General features: G+C 34.9%; 1 protein-coding gene across 1 annotated transcript; it reads left to right on the forward strand.

Annotated features, from left to right (window-relative positions):
• Positions 1–4,336: 4,336 nt before the first annotated feature.
• Positions 4,337–12,870, forward strand: LOC139892211 (cycloartenol Synthase-like). The gene is made up of 19 exons (XM_071875252.1): positions 4,337–4,392; positions 4,578–4,786; positions 5,934–6,119; positions 6,305–6,394; positions 6,501–6,695; positions 6,795–6,879; positions 7,018–7,184; positions 8,466–8,654; positions 9,775–9,888; positions 10,079–10,201; positions 10,302–10,424; positions 10,506–10,604; positions 10,793–10,849; positions 11,077–11,123; positions 11,207–11,350; positions 11,445–11,622; positions 11,727–11,807; positions 11,979–12,062; positions 12,406–12,870. Exons 2-19 carry the CDS (start codon positions 4,589–4,591, stop codon positions 12,520–12,522), a joined length of 2,277 nt encoding a protein of 758 aa, XP_071731353.1. The 5' UTR covers positions 4,337–4,392; positions 4,578–4,588; the 3' UTR covers positions 12,523–12,870.
• The last annotated feature ends 4,084 nt before the right edge of the window (positions 12,871–16,954 follow it).

The following is a 16,954-nucleotide window of genomic DNA, read 5'->3' on the forward strand; positions in this document are numbered from 1 at the left end:
GCTTTCTAGCTTTGGATCTTCATTACTTTGTTGGATCTAAGTTTTGTAGCTTAAGATCACTCTATTTTTGTTAAAAAAATCAAAACTTTTGTTTATGATCTTCATGAAACTTGAAGATCTAGCTTTTTGCTTTAAAGATCTACAAGGACATAAAAGATTCAAGCTTTCTAGCTTTGAAATCTCATAATTATTGTTAAGAGATCCAAGCTTTCTAGCTTAGGTTTTCATTACTTTGTTTGATCTAATTTATGCAACTTAAGGTCTTGCTTGTTTGATTGAGTCAAAGTTTGTAGCTTTAAATTTTAGAACTTGTATTTGTGTTGAGACTAAGAACATGATGTAACCTTGGTTCATCATCCATCTAAAATTCTTAAGTGAGTTGTATTTCTCCTTAGTCTTGACATGGTGTGTTGATGGTTGAAACTTGGTCAAAGTGATGCTAAAACATCAAAGAGTTGTACACTTGAAGCTTACACGCATCAAGGATGAGAACCGTGATGAGCATCAAGCACCAAGAAACTCACCGGAGCACTTGTTTTCTATTTTTCTGGGTCTGATCAGACTCCTAGGACTTCTAGAAAGTTTATTTTCAGATAATTCGGTTTGAGTAGATGACTTTTTGTTTAAGACTCGCCTAAATCCGATATACGGTTTAGGATTTATAGCCTTCCGAAAATCACTACGCCTTTGTAATGACGTGCTGAAAATTCTGACCTACTCGCCCTTGAACCGTCGCCACGGTCAAACGACATTGAGTTAGGATCTAAAAATTGGACAGTGGTAAGAGGACTCACATACCGAGCCTTGGCCACTGACCACACATATTTTCAGTTTGTATAGAGGTCGTAGTAGCTGTCTGAAGTCAGCCCTTTGTTTCGATCTCTATTCTTGTTAAAAACTTACCTTATCCTTTACGTATGATGATGATGATGATACTTAAGACTTAACTTATTTACTTTTAAACTTTTGGGGACGATTTACTGACTTAGTAACCATTGACTTAGGTTGAGGACCTTTTGGATCGACCAACTTACTTGTTTGGACCGACTTACTACTTGCTTACATTTTCGTATCGATTTTATCACACACTCACTGTGAGTTATAGCTCCCTTTTTACTTTAACTATTTTTGGGACTGAGAATACATGCGCTTTTTATGTTTTACTTACTAGACACGAGTACTTAAACTTTATATATGTGTGGGTGATATAACGGCACAAACTTTCCCCTTAACTCGGTAACGTTTAACTATTGGTTTATGAACCGGTAGACGCGAATCTTAGATATGGATCCATAGGGTTTGACATCCCCACTCGGGCTAGTCGCGCTAGCATTTAACGGGTGTTTAATACTTCGTATGTTTTAACGCACTCGCCAAGTGTACTTTTAGGGGGTGATATATTATTTTTACGTTAAGTTAGTTACCGAGTGCCCACGGATAAGCATATACTTTATCATAAGGATTTGAGATACTGTTTTGAATACGAAATCTCGTAGTCTACATTACATTGTTGTTTACAATCAAACTATAGCTCACCAACATTCGTGTTGACTTTTAAGCATGTTATTTCTCAGGTGCTTAGACGATTTGCTTTCGCTGTTATAGACTCGCTGTGTTAGACTTCTGCTGCATTGTTTAGAGATGTCTCAATCATGGAACTTTTATTTTGCATTCACAACTTATGTTATTTACGAGCTATGGTTTTGTAATGACCATTGTTTCACGTACTTATGTTAATGCTCTCTATTCGTAGAAGCACGTTATCTTTTGTAAAACATTTGATGTTGGTAAAAATGTTATCTTTTCATGAATGCAAAATTTGTTTTTAAATAGCATATAGTGTTGTAACCGTGTAATGATCCTGTTGTTGATGATCCGTACACGTTAATTTTGTACGGGGCGTCACAGCTCCTCCGTCTTGCAAAACAAAGACCACTTGATCACTACGAATAAAAGTCTTCAGTGTTTAAGGTTCGAAAGTTTGCTTGAGGGCAAGCAAAGTCTAAGTGTGGGATATTTGATATCGGCTAAAAAGTCATGTTTTTACCCCCGATATTGAGTCTCAAAAGCATAAAGTTCAAAACTTTGTCGGAAAAATAATTATTTTTTGTTTAAATTTGTAGATAAAGTAATTACGAAGACGATGCAAAAGGAATCAAGAGAAACGGAGCTAAAACGAAGATTCTAGAGCAAAAACGGTGAAAGACAAGAAATCAAGTTACGATCCAGGAAAATCAGCTGACCAGGCAAACCCAAACGGCCTGCCAAATGGCTTGCCTGGCTAACAAACGGCCTGCCAAACGGCCAGGGCAAACGGCCCCTGCAAACGGGCTGGTCTGGCAAACGGCCCTGTAAACAGCCTGCCAAACAGCCTGCCAGCCGTTTGCAGGCAAAATCCAAGTCTATTTAAAGGCTTTTTGTCATCCAATTTCAACACACCTCTCCTCACTCTCTCACTACAATACACATTCTCTCACTAGAGCTTTCAAGGCCTTCTCACCTCCGAGCGGGAAATTAAGTACCCGGAGGCGAACGCCGAAGATTGTAATAGGAGCGGTCTAGAGGATGTCAGCACTTGTAATGGTCCATATCTCGCCTGTAAACGGTGAACGCTTTCCTTAATTTAATGAAGTTATCTTGTTATCTTAAGTTGATTTCATCTTACATGCCTATCTATCTGTTACAAATGTTTATTATATGTTGAATACTTTATCTGAAACTTATCCTATTATTATGCTGAAACCCTGACGGTTTAGAAGTTTAATTTACGGATCACCCTTTCCGCTTATTCACGTGGCTATAACCTAGTATTAGGACCTGATCAACCCTAGGATACAAGGTAAGTAGTTATGTGTGCTTAACGTCACAATAGGGATATAGTACCTACGTAGGAATAACCATTTATTCGTCAAAGAAAAGCTGCCCATTTAGGTTGTGATTAGAGTAGGCAGCGTAGAGTTCAGTGAACACTGGCTTACTCAAAAGCATGATTCGCGTCAAAAGCAACGTTCTTGAGATGTTGTAAGATGATCCGGGGTTGAATAAGTGATCGCAAAGGAGAGACCTCTAATCCAATTAGCAGTACATTAAAATATCTAAGATTGCACGTCTGTTAATGTTAAGGCATAGTGTAGTGTTAAGCGGTGAAATATTGCTTTAGTTAGACCAACTAGGATTAAGAAAAGCTGAGACTTTCCTTTATGGGTATACCACTTTGTTCATGTACCTAGGATTCTATCCATAAGGTCGTTTAAATCCATTTAGGTTAACGTTGGGAGTAGGGATATCCGTCTTAGCCAGAATCTTCAAAGCCTAAACTCTTAGTGACAAATCAGTTAGGTTCATAGCCCAGTTGATTGAGGTTTATTGTTTATTCTAGGAAGTTGAACTCTTGTGATAATTCCCCATCAGAATTCTATTCTCCATACCTATCTATCGTTATCTTTACAATTTGAATTATCATTTTATTAGTTAATGTTAACTCTATCACCTCTTGTCACTAGGGTTAACTACATAGACACTTTTGTCCCACATTACTGTGCAAACATACAAAAATACGAACATGAGTTATATTTACCACTTACTCGTTAAAAGAAAGACAAGTAGGTGAGTTATAGCTAGGAAACCCCAGCTAAATATAAATGATAAAACCCTTACTCTCTTTTGGTAGCTGATTCTGACGTGTTGCGACCTAACGACACCGTACAAATAAAACCGTCCGTTTTGGCCATATCATATTCCTCCAGCTCCGCTAAACATTTCTTAAAAAAATTCACTAAAAGACAAAATTGTTGAATTCATGCTGACGTCAGCATGACATCAGCCCGTTACTATTCCTCCAGCTCCGCTGTTATACTTATTAATTATGTCAACATGGCGCCGTCAGCCTCTTACTATTCCTCGAGCTCCGCTATTATAATTATTAATTATTAATAAATTACTATCTCCGTCCCACCACAAGTGTCCACATTTCTATTTTGGGATGTCTCATTTCAAGTGTCCACTTTGTGTTTCAATTAATGAGAAAAAGTTATTCTGGAGAGAGAAGATTTCTGATTGGTGGAGAATGAAGTTAGTGGAATTTTTCCTAAAACTGTATGCAAAAAGCAAGTGGACACTTGTAATGGGACGGAGAGAGTAATAATTAGAAAGAAATGACTATCTATGATATATGTAACTCATAATATTGTTAGGGTCCTTTAGAGGATTAATAAGAGTTATAGGGACCAATTTTGTAATAATAGGGTTATTCAGGGACTTTTTAAAATAAAAATTGTTACTCAGTATTTATTAGCTGAAGCTTGTAGCAGTTTCTTTGAAGGACTTGTTCTGCTCACACAAACAAAAACACATACACACGTAGTGAGCTACAAATCGCCCACTATAAAATCGGTAATTTAAATGCAATCCGAAATTCAGTTATATTATTAATTTTGACATGCGATTGTGCTCTAATAAATTATGCGTTTCAGTTTAAATTTGTGCATTTTTTCCTATTTCTGTTACAGTTGTTTAGCATGTAAACTGTGTAGTCTGAATTTGTTCCGATTTGAAACTGATTTTTGTGAAATTGATAGTGAAGTGAAGAATGTGGAAATTGAAGATCTCAGAGGGACAAAATCCGTGGCTCCGATCAAATAATGATCACGTCGGCCGGCAATTTTGGGAGTTTGATCCGACGGCGGGGTCCCTTGATGAACTCGCAGATATCGAAAAACTTCGCCAAACATTTCATGAAAATCGGTTTGAAAAGAAACATAGCTCAGATCTGATTATGCGTAGTCAGGTACATTTAAGATATTTATTAACGCCTTATGAAATTTGAATTTGAAGTTATTTTATTGACGTGTAATTAACATTTTGTTTCTAATTGATTTGCAAGGGTTTATTTGAAACATACATACATAGATAAATGTATATAATGTGCATAGGTGTAGATATCGTAAAAGAAGCCTAAGTTATGAATCAATGTACATCAGATTGGGCCTGGTTTCCTCCTGGGCAGCAGTTGGGGGCGGGTTATGCAACTGCGAGAGATGAACGCGTGGGTGGTTAAGTACCCTGGGTGATCTCGTACTGCTGTTAAAAAAGAAAACTGTACATCGGCTTGAATTACATAATTTTGATGTACAAGTTGCAAAGTGACACTTTCGTATTCTTTATTATTTGTTTGTGTTACATTTGCTGGACTGGACTTTTTGTACATGTTCACCTTTAATGCTTATGGTCCCTAAGCTATACGTGGACAGATAGAAGTTATGTTGCCTTAAAGTAGGCTGGTTGCAATACATAACCAAATATGGTATAATGATGAGAGATATTGGCCATATGGCTGAACTGGAAGACCGTGTGATGAATGATATGGGCCTAGCTCTAATTGCAGTCTTACGTGCTTTCAACATCATATCTAGTTGTTAATGATCTGGTGTGGGCCCATGGATTGAATATGACTGGCTAGCATGTTTTTGTATTGCATTGCATGACTATGACTAAAAACAACCAAAGCTAAAGGGTGATTTGTATAACTGAAATTATATGATTTCCTGTATTCGTTGACCAGATTAGTTTAATTATAGTTAGATCTGTGAAATCCTCGTATCTTCTGATAGGAGGCATATTTTGTTGGATTGTTGTAAAAAGGCTGAAAAAAACTTAATTTTTTATTTGGTGAAAATCACAGCTTCATTTGATTTCTCTGGCGTTAAGTATATAGACATACTTTATCCGCCCATACTTACAGGATATAAATTTTGGTGCCTCCTTAGGGATTTTCATGATACTTCCGATGCTAGTAAATGCTGATGAGTGGCGTAAACCATTTTTCATTGTGTATCTTTGTTGGTGCGGAAATACAGAAATTAAAACGCCTTTATTTCATAAGCCTTATTTCGCTTCTAATGTATCCTTTGACATCTGATGTTTTTTGTTTGTAGTTTGCAAAGGAGAAATCCCTCTCTGTTTACCCACCGAAAGTCAATATTAAAGATGCCGAGGATATTACCGAGGATAAAGTAACAAATGTACTAAGAAGGGCTATTGATTTCCACTCAATTCTCCAGGCAGATGATGGACATTGGCCAGGAGACTACGGGGGCCCTATGTTTTTGTTGCCTGGCTTGGTTAGTTTTATCGTTCTTCCACTTGTACTACATTTTCTCATATATAAAAGAATATATCTTTTTATATGAGTGTGCCGCCAGCTGTCAGAATGGAAGGCCTTTTGTTATATTTGTAGGTACTACCTTCTGCAGCAGATTCATAACCGATGTAAATGCTGACAATACAAGTTAATCAACTGTATCAGGTTATTACTCTAACTATTACCGGGGCACTGAATGCAGTCTTATCCAAAGAACATAAACGGGAGATGTGCCGTTACCTCTACAATCATCAGGCATGTGATAAAAACATATTATGGACTTTACACTTGTAAAGGGATTCTTTATCATCTATTCTTTCAAGAGTCATTGAAATTATAGTAAAAGATATTGTACCTACAGAATATAGATGGTGGATGGGGCCTACACATTGAGGGTTATAGCACCATGTTTGGTAGTGCATTGAACTATGTCGCTTTAAGATTACTTGGTGAAGGAGCTAATGATGGTGACGGGGCGATGGAGAAAGGGCGGAAGTGGATTTTGGACCATGGTGGTGCCACTTGGATAACATCCTGGGGAAAATTCTGGCTTTCAGTATAACAACTTTCTCTTGATCCTTCTTCCTTTTTTTTTTTTTTTTTTTTTTTGACATTATGTTACCAATCTAATTATCTTATATGTTGCCTAAAACAGGTACTTGGTGTATTTGAGTGGTCTGGAAATAATCCGTTGCCTCCTGAGATGTGGATCCTTCCCTATTTTCTTCCTATGCATCCAGGTGAGTGCTGTGCCTGGTATTTAACAATTATTATTAACAGATTTTTTTTAGTACGACCTACTTTTAATCTCATCCATTTAGATGCAAAATAATACGGAGTAATTACCATCCAGCTAAACTTTGAACCTGGCATTTCAGGTAGGATGTGGTGTCATTGTAGAATGGTGTACCTGCCTATGTCGTATTTATATGGGAAGAGGTATGTTGGACCAATTACATCCACGGTTTTAGCATTGAGAAAGGAGCTGTTTACTGTCCCTTATCATGAGATAGATTGGAATATTGCACGAAACCTTTGTGCAAAGGTTTGTATACATTTTCCACTTTTGTTCTGACATTTCAGATACATTTACATGGGTTCCTTGAATACTTTAATATTTGGTTCACCATTAACACATGCTACATACTGATGAATTTAAATATCCCTGGTTATTTCTTTTCAGTAAGACTATGAGTTGCTCATGATCTGTTAAATAACTTGTTGTTCTTTCTTGCCACGATGTAACATGTAGTGAAAGAGTGAATAGAGCTGGCTTTAGATGTAGTTATATTACTCAAGCCCTTTTAGTAAATGCCATAAAATGTGGTAAATCTGTTGCCAGCTGAGAGAAGTACATTAATCTTTCTCAGCGCAACCACAAATCTTATAGGTAATCTTATAGCTAATGTATGGAAATAGGAACTGGATAGTTTGTATATTCAACTAAATTTCTATCGAATGAGATGTTGTGAAAGACGATAGTTTTAAAGTTTTTCACCCGAAGGAATTTCATCTGAAGACTTACCGATTTCCTAATAATCTTGGGCATTAAGGTTCCCAGATCGTGCAAGGATTTATTAATATAATTTTCTTGACAAACTTGCAAAGGTAGGTATATTTGGCAGTTGTGTAGATGAGTCCATGATAATTTCTAATGTCAGGTTTTGTTTACATGATGGAGACCATTTTAAGGGTTAAGGGAGATGTAATGGATGTACAAAACTACGAAAGTTAAACTATATCACATTCACGAGACTATGATGTACATCTAAACACGTTGGTGCTTTGAATGATGGGATTACAATGCATGTCTACAAGCCCACTTTATCTTAAGTTTGTAACTTTGACATAGTTATTAACAAACTAACCTTGTTTTTCCTTTTTGCTTGAGTTTAGATCTAGCTAGATTCACTGTTTGTTCCATCTATTAGCCTTGATTTCCATTCTTGATGCAAGCGTTTGTTGTCTCTAGCCATCTGTACACTCGAGTTTTGAAATAGTGTGTGACATAATTTTGTTGTATTCGCTAGGTGTTCTAGACTTGTTTACCGAAAAAAGACTATCATAGCCTTGAATATACCCTCAAAAATATGAAAAAGAATTATGAGGCCACATTTAATTTTAGTATATTTCTGTGTGCTTCATGCAGTGAATTCTCAGAAGATTTGCGTTTTGCAATTTTTTGTCAATGAGAGACTGTCATGATTAATTCCAATGCTGTTCGTATGTGTTTATTTATTTTGTTCAACATCTCAATAAGGACGATCATTTATGCTCACTTTTTTCAGTTATGCTATTTTATAATAATGTATTTTACTCATTACAGGAAGATCTTTATTACCCGCATCCAGTCATCCAGGACGTACTTTGGGCAACTCTTGACAAATTTGTGGAGCCCATACTCATGAGGTGGCCTGGTAAGAAGTTGAGAGAGAAGGCTCTTCGTACGGCGATGGAACATATTCATTATGAAGATGAAAATACTCGATATATATGCATAGGGCCAGTAAACAAGGTAATTAGCTCTTACGCTCTTTGTGTTTGTAGATTTTTATCGTTTTGTAGCATGTTGGCATCAGATATATATATATATATATATATATATATATATATATATATATATATATATATATATATATATATATATATATAGTGGTAGGATCAAGAGGGAAGTAACCATTCGGGGGGAAGCGGGGGGAAGCAAAAACTTTTTTTTTCTTTTTCGTTTTTTGAAAAAACTTTGTTCACGAACATTATAGATGAGATGAATATATGAACATTTAGTAGAGACACTTTGTGATAAATGTTTTTATTTTGGAGGGAAAACGCTCGAAGAAGTAATATATAACAATTATCGTGTTTTTGGAGCGTATTTTGAGGTTTTAGCTATTGGGGTTTAGATATTAGGGTTTAGATATTAGGGTTTATAGGGTTTAGATATTAGGGTTTAGAAATTTAGGGTTTAGGGTTTAGATTTAGGATTTAGATTGAGTTTTTAACACGAACGGTTTAGGGTTTAGGGTTTGGTGTTTTGGGTTTGGTGTTTTGGGTTTATGGAATAAACCCAAAACACCAAACCCTAAACCCTAAACCCTAAAACCTAAACTCTAAATCGGGCTAAATTTTACTTCACAAAACATGAAGAAAAAAAACGTTCATATTCTTCACGAACAATATTATCTTGAATGTTATTTTTGTCGATCGTTTTCCCGCCTAAATAATAACATTCATCACGAAGTGTCTCTTCTAATGTTCATATTTTCGTGTGATCTTGATGCCGGAAAAAAAAAATTTCAAAAAAATAAAAAATTTTGCTTCCCCCCGCTTCCCCCCGATTGGTTACTTCCCCATTGATCCTGCCCTATATATATATATATATATATATATATATATATATATATATATATATCTCACCTTAAGTATTTTTATGTAACTGAAGTTAATTACAATTCATGTGTGTATATGAACACACCATTGGGAATTTCACTATAGTTTCCAATAAAGCAAGATAGTGAAAATTACATATGCTGGTATATACTATAATGATACTCTAAACCTTATTTTCAAAATAATTCGTGTATTCATGATTTTGATATCCGAAGTGTTCTTGTTCTAAATTCGAATCTCTAGTTCAGGTGTTAAATATGCTCTGCTGCTGGGTCGATGATCCAAACTCAGAGGCTTTCAAGTTGCACCTCCCTAGAATACCTGATTATCTGTGGCTTGCTGAAGATGGCATGAAAATGCAGGTATTGAGATGACACTATATATTATATACCCTTACACTTTCTGGTTTTCTTTTATACAAATAGATAAATAAATCTAATACATGCATGCATGCATGTATGTATGTATGTATGTATGTTGACCTCTTGGTGACTTTACATCACAACACCATTTGTATGACATCTATACCTCAAATAATTATACCTGATGCAGGGTTATAATGGTAGTCAACTGTGGGATACTGCATTCGCCATGCAAGCAATTATTTCTACAAACCTCATCGACGAATTTGGCCCTACACTAAAAAAAGGACACATGTTCATAAAGAAGTCACAGGTGCTTGCACTTTCGCTTAGTAGTAAACATATGTTTTGGTCACTTCACCTTTAACTTCAGTCACCTTAACTTCTTTTAATTGCTTCCTTTTCCTTTAAAGGTGTTAGATAACTGCACTGGAAATCTTGATTATTGGTATCGTCATATTTCAAAAGGTGCTTGGCCTTTCTCAACTGCAGATCACGGGTGGCCCATTTCAGATTGTACTGCAGAAGGGTTAAAGGTTATTCTTTATCATATTAAAGCTATCCATATTAATGACTCCTGTTTGTTATTTAACACACTTACTTTTGTATTATATTAGGCTGCACTCCTGCTTTCAAAATTGCCCTCGGAAATTGTTGATGAGCCACTGGATGCAAATCGCCTGTATGATGCTGTTAATGTTATTCTATCTTTACAGGTAATGTTGGTTGTTGTAATCATCCTTTCACATCTATAATCTGGTAATCTTTTCTGCTCCATAATGTGAGTATGCATGCTCTGTATGTTCAATCTTGCTTGGCTATCTGCATATTTTTTTTTTTTGTTAGCTGTTAAACTTTTTTACCATAACATGGATCTAAATCAATCTGAATGTTATTATTGCAGAATGCTAATGGTGGTTTTGCAACATATGAACTGACAAGATCTTACAGCTGGTTAGAGGTATCCTTTCAATTACTATTAGACAATTCACCGTAATCAGTCTATTAACATACTCATCATAATAATGTACTTTGTTTTTATTCTATATCATGCTGCTTATATATATATATATATATATATATATATATATATATATATATGTGTGTGTGTGTGTGTGTGTTGCAACAAGTTTCTATATATCAATCTAACCTGACTTTTGCTACTGGTCTTTACAATCCCACTTTCAGTTGATCAATCCTGCCGAAACTTTTGGTGACATCGTTATTGACTACCCGTAAGATATCAAGACCCCTTTTTTCTAAACTTTCATCAAGTTTTGATCTTTATGATTTTTACAAACGGGGTATGATTTTTCAGATATGTAGAGTGTACTTCAGCTGCAATTCAAGCTCTGGTAGCGTTCAAAAAGCTATACCCTGAGCATAGGAGAGAAGATATACAACGTTGTGTTAATAAAGCTGCTGCTTTCCTTGAAACAATCCAAGAATCAGATGGTTCATGGTTTGTTTTTCACCTTATATTGCATTGAGATGTTCCTATAAGTATCCATTTATATCTAGAATTAGAGCTGAACATAGTGCCAAATGTTGACTAGGTACGGTTCATGGGCGGTTTGCTTCACCTATGGGACATGGTTTGGAGTAAAAGGGTTAGTGGCTGCTGGAAAAAACTACTCGAACTGTTCTAGCATTCGCAAAGCTTGTAACTTTTTGTTGTCTAAACAACTTGCTTCGGGTGGATGGGGAGAGAGCTACCTCTCTTGTCAGAATAAGGTTAAAATTGTAATTTTGTTTAATAACTTGTGTGTTTAAGTGAACCTCATGTACCAAATCTGATCACTTATTTCTGTAGATGTGTTGAATTTTATTTACTACAGGTGTATACTAACCTTGAGGGAAATCGTTCTCACGTAGTAAATACAGGATGGGCTATGCTAGCTCTGATTGATGCTGACCAGGTATGCGTCCAACTAATTCTACCATTATAGTTTTTTCTGTCACATGCTTTTTAGTTTGTAGGCCCCGTTTCACTGGGAAAAAGTACAGCAATAAATTATTAATAAATTGATGGTTTGTTTTCTCATAAACCTGTCTCAATAGTTAATCGAGTTGCATACTTAATTTTTTAGGCCAAGAGAGATCCAACTCCGTTGCATCGTGCGGCAAGAGTATTGATTAATTCTCAGATGGAAAATGGGGATTTCCCACAACAGGTAATCTCATGTCATTTTCATCATCTTTATGTGAATTACTTAAAGATATATGCATGTGATCGCACATTTGGAATGTAATATGGTGTGCGTAGATTAGTAAAATTCATTATATTTTGCTCTCAGAGGCCAAGTACCTTACAAACATTCACTTAAATTCAAGCTTCATTCAACTGTTCTCTTAATAATTGCATTATAAAAACATATTATAATTATATTGTGCATGAACACTTTTGAACATAGTGAGATCTAAAAAAATTAACATAATGTAAATCCTAAGATGCCATTTGAATTGTAGATATACTCCTATTATGATTATAATAACAGTCTTCTTTAATATATGCAGGAAATTATGGGGGTTTTTAACAGGAACTGCATGATCACATATGCAGCATACAGAAACATCTTCCCAATTTGGGCGTTGGGAGAATACCGTTGCCGTGTACTTCAGGCATCATCTTAACTTCCCTTGTATGCGGCTCTATTAGCCATCAATTCATTTAAATCTTTCAACAAAAAGGAATCAAATGCAGTACTTTTAGTGAAATCTTTTTTCAACTCTAATGTTTTGTGCAACTGAACTAGTAGTTCTGTAAAGATAATGAGAATAGTTTGTATTTCAGTGGTATCTTAGTTTTGTGGTTTTTGTGGGCCAGGCTTTGTTGACTTGATGATGCTATATTTCAATGTATGCTTTTTACACCAATGCGGACAAATTGGTGTAAAAAGCATGCATGGAACATTTGGATGCACCTGCATTTATAAAAAGGGTAAGCTTCCTGGACTCGGATATGCATAAATGGACAAGGTTTTCTCCTGTTCATGCTACCCGGAGAAGGATATTTTGCTTACTCCGATACGCATATTATACTTGTACGTGTGCGTGTGTAGTGTACATCAACTATAGGCTATCAATAGAACGTCCTGTAGCTGTAGTAAGGGCATGTTTACTTTTTGTACGACTCTTAATTCAATAAATAAAATTGTTGTTTCGTTGGCACTTTAACTGAATAATAGCTATTTCTATGAGACCTAAAATAAGAGATTCCTTCCAAAACAGATGTATATGGAAACAACACATAATATAATATAAAAATAAGGAGCCACTAAGTGGTACCCTCAGTGGCTCAGTATGTGAGGTGTTGCTACTATGACTATCATCTTGTACCTATTATTACATAATGCTTGCATTATTTATAATTAAACTCAATATATGTAAATTTAGAGTGACGGGTCTTGGTCACTGGTAACACAAAATAATGAAGGCTTTGACCACTCTCATCGGTGATCACCCCATTCGCTCTTAAGTCTCTTAACTTGGCCCTTGAGGAAACCAATAGTATCATTGTCTCTCATTTCGTTCTCACCCTTCCTCAACTTCGTGCTTATTTGAGATGTTTTAAAACGAAAGTTTAGTATTTTTTGTTTTACTTGCTTTTAGCTTTGAGGTCTATACTCTAGTTTTATATTTTTAATATATAATATATTGGGTAACATTTTATTTGAGTCATGTATGACGGTGATTAAATTTTCATTTAGTTTTGGGAGGAAATTTGATGGCGTTGATGTGACATTAGGGAGGACATTGGTCATCCAATCCATGGATATTCACTTTATTCACTCGTTTTGTGATGGATATAGATGAATCTAAATGGATATGAATACGGATATAGATGAACCTTAATGGATATGGATATGGATGAAAAGTTTCATCTATGAATATATCCATTAACACCCGAAATACATAAACATATACATAAATATTGATCATATTTACTATTATAAATACATCTTCGGTTAGATATACATTTTGCTTTCAACCTTATAATGAAATAATAATGATATATTAAAATAGAACACGTATATCTAACAAAATAAACATAAAAATTACATATTTAAATTTTCATAATCTTTGATTAACAGTAAATTTAACAAATTTTATTCTATCTTCGACAAAAATTACACATTCTTGTGAATAAACATTAATTATGTTGTGTTATATTTATTTTTATTATAATACGTGTTTGTTTTCATCGCATATTAGAAAATATTATAACATTCTTTTAATATTTAATAGATATTCATTAACCCGCTTAATTTAGTGGATATAGATGGATGAACTGAATTTAAATGGATATGAATATGAATATGGATGAAAAAAAGTTAAATGAATATGTATAGGGCATCACCCGATTCATATCTGATTCATTATCATCCCTACGTGATCCCTACGTGACATTGTCACTGATGTTTAAATTATGTTTTAACACTTTATTTAACCATTTGTGTTTAACCTTTGACGTTTTAATAACTACTTTTGCTTATATATTTCAAAAAGAAGGTTCCGTATGATAACATTCGGTTCATTTCTTTTAATAAAAGCTACTTACACATAAGTCTTAAATTTCTGTTATTTTATTCCAAGTTCCATCACAAGTAGATTGGCCCTCAATGTAAATGAGTTTTTAGTCTTTCTATTTCTAGAAGATTAATGTCATTATTAACTTTTTAAGCGTTTGATTAAGAGTCTTTTGATTATTACTCCTATATATAAACGTAGAATATGCAAATTGGTTTTTAAATACATATATTCAACCCTCAAACTTAAACAAAAAAGAAAAACTGACCTATATCGACCGGTCAACATGAGAAAAGGAAATCAAATAACTTATTATTAAAGAAATTGAGGCTGAAATTGAACCCATGACTTATGCTGGTGTATGTCTCTCGGTTACTAGGCTACCGTCGAAGACATCCTTTAATGTGTACATATTTGGGTAATATCCTTAGACCTTCTTTAGCCGAGCGTGCTCGGTAGTGTGCTGCACCAACACGCCGGCGTACACGTAGTAGCGCGGCGTGTTGGGTGGAGATTGGGGCCGCGTGCTCCAAGTTAACACGTGAAAATCGTAGGCGTGTTTGGGTAATAATGTACACGTATTCGATTTGTAACGGATATAATTCATGCAACGGTTTCTTCTTCTTCTTCTTCTATATATATACATAGATACACACAAACATATTCACACAACACAAACATATACACTTCTATATTTTATCAAAACAGAATGTCTTCCACCAAACTTTCTCTTGACGTTCACTACGGGGGCCGAGTTGAGTAAGACTTGAAATCGTACGTAGACGGGGAAAAAAAATCATTTGAAGATGTTGACGTTTCCGATATTGAAGATTGGACGAAGCTGTCCAAGTTTCTCCAAAAAGAAACACCATACGTATTTACGCAAATTGTGTATTTTGACGAAGAGCATCAATCGTTGATGTTTCTGTTTACGGATGAGCAATGGGATGAGCAAAAAGAGCGAGCCAGGACACGACCATGTCGAATTGTCTTGTATCTTGTAAACATGGGCGTTACTCCGGTTAATCGGGAGCCCTCCGATTCGAGTAGCCTTGAAGAAGGTTACGTGAGTCAGGATTCTATATATTAGTTTATGACTTTTATTTTTCGTATCGTCTATCGTATCGTCTTTATTATATAATCGTATCGTTTTTATTGATGTAATCGTATCGTTTTTATTTAATTTTAATCGTATTTGTTTTCTTTTTAATTAATAAAATAATAGTATAAAGTAATTAATAAATCAATAAAATTAAAAGAAAAATGAAAAAGAAATAAAAAATACCCTTAACACGCCACTCAACACGCCATCCATTACCCAGCAACATGGCAGCACGCTCATCAAACACCCCACCACACCCAGCAACACGCCCATCATCCCCTTCAGGGATAAAGATGGTCTTACATTTACTTATAAACTTAAGATTCATTCTAATTGCATATTCAACGTTTATACAGAGTAATAATCAAAAGATTCATTCATTCTAAACTTAAGATTCATTTTAATTGCTTTGTGGTGTATCTCTCATTCTCTCTCCATTACTAGACTACTGTCTATTGGACATCCTTTTGTATTTTATTTTTCCTTTTAAAATACTCCGTAATGATTTAATGTACATTTTATAACTATCAATCATTCTACAAAAAAATAATGTAGAAGAATAAAAAAAGGGAAATTGATGAAAATACATTTTTTTAAGGCTTCAAACAAAATACACTTTTTTAAAAAAAACTGCCTTTTTACACCATTCGGTAGACGGAATTTCTGTCTACCACCTTTATCTGTCGTCTACTACCATTTTTACAAAGTAGTAGACAGTGACAACAAGGTAGTAGACAGTGAGAACAAAGCAGTAGACAGCCAGCTGACCGTCTACTGCCTTGTTGTTACTGTCTACTACCTTGTTGTAGGTGTCGACTGATATGTATTATTGGTGTCGACACCTACAACAAGGTAGTAGACAATAACAACAAGGCAGTAGACGGTCAGCTACCTTGTAATTGGTTGTCTACTGCTTTGTTCTCATTGTCTACTACCTTGTTGTTATTGTCTACTACTTTGTAAAAATGGTAGTAGACGACAGATAAAGGTGGTAGACAGAAATTCCGTCTACCGAATGGTGTAAAAAGACAATTTTTTTAAAAAAGTGTATTTTGTTTGAAGCATTAAAAAAGGTGTATTTTGAACAATTTCCCATAAAAAAAATCATGTCCTATAGAGTGGATTTGTAAATGACATTTGTAATAATCCTAATATATTAAAAGAATTATCAGATTGAAATAGTAGAAGGAATAATCATTTTAACCCCAAAGGGTTGGTTGAGTGGTTATTTGCTTGTATGGGTATGCACCATTTGGTTTCAAACCGAACCGAATATCGAATCGAATCCAAACCAAAAAAAATCAAACCGAATTTTTTAAACGATTTTCGGATCGACCGAAACTGAAACCGAATTCGTAATTCGGTTTTTGGTTTTGAAAATTTTAAATCTGGTTAATAGAAAACCAAATTAAAAACAAATTCAAATTAATAACA

Source organism: Rutidosis leptorrhynchoides, chromosome 2, assembly GCF_046630445.1.
Source record: "Rutidosis leptorrhynchoides isolate AG116_Rl617_1_P2 chromosome 2, CSIRO_AGI_Rlap_v1, whole genome shotgun sequence".
In the NCBI taxonomy this organism is placed as follows: domain Eukaryota; kingdom Viridiplantae; phylum Streptophyta; class Magnoliopsida; order Asterales; family Asteraceae; genus Rutidosis; species Rutidosis leptorrhynchoides.

Excerpts from the sequence above, each read along its gene's own strand:
- LOC139892211 (XM_071875252.1), top strand. The coding sequence starts at position 4,589 with ATGTGGAAATTGAAGATCTCAGAGGGACAAAATCCGTGGCTCCGATCA. Across the intron at positions 6,120-6,304 it reads TGTTTTTGTTGCCTGGCTTG|GTTATTACTCTAACTATTAC; the intron begins GTTAGTTTTATC and ends CAACTGTATCAG. Across the intron at positions 11,351-11,444 it reads CAAGAATCAGATGGTTCATG|GTACGGTTCATGGGCGGTTT; the intron begins GTTTGTTTTTCA and ends AATGTTGACTAG.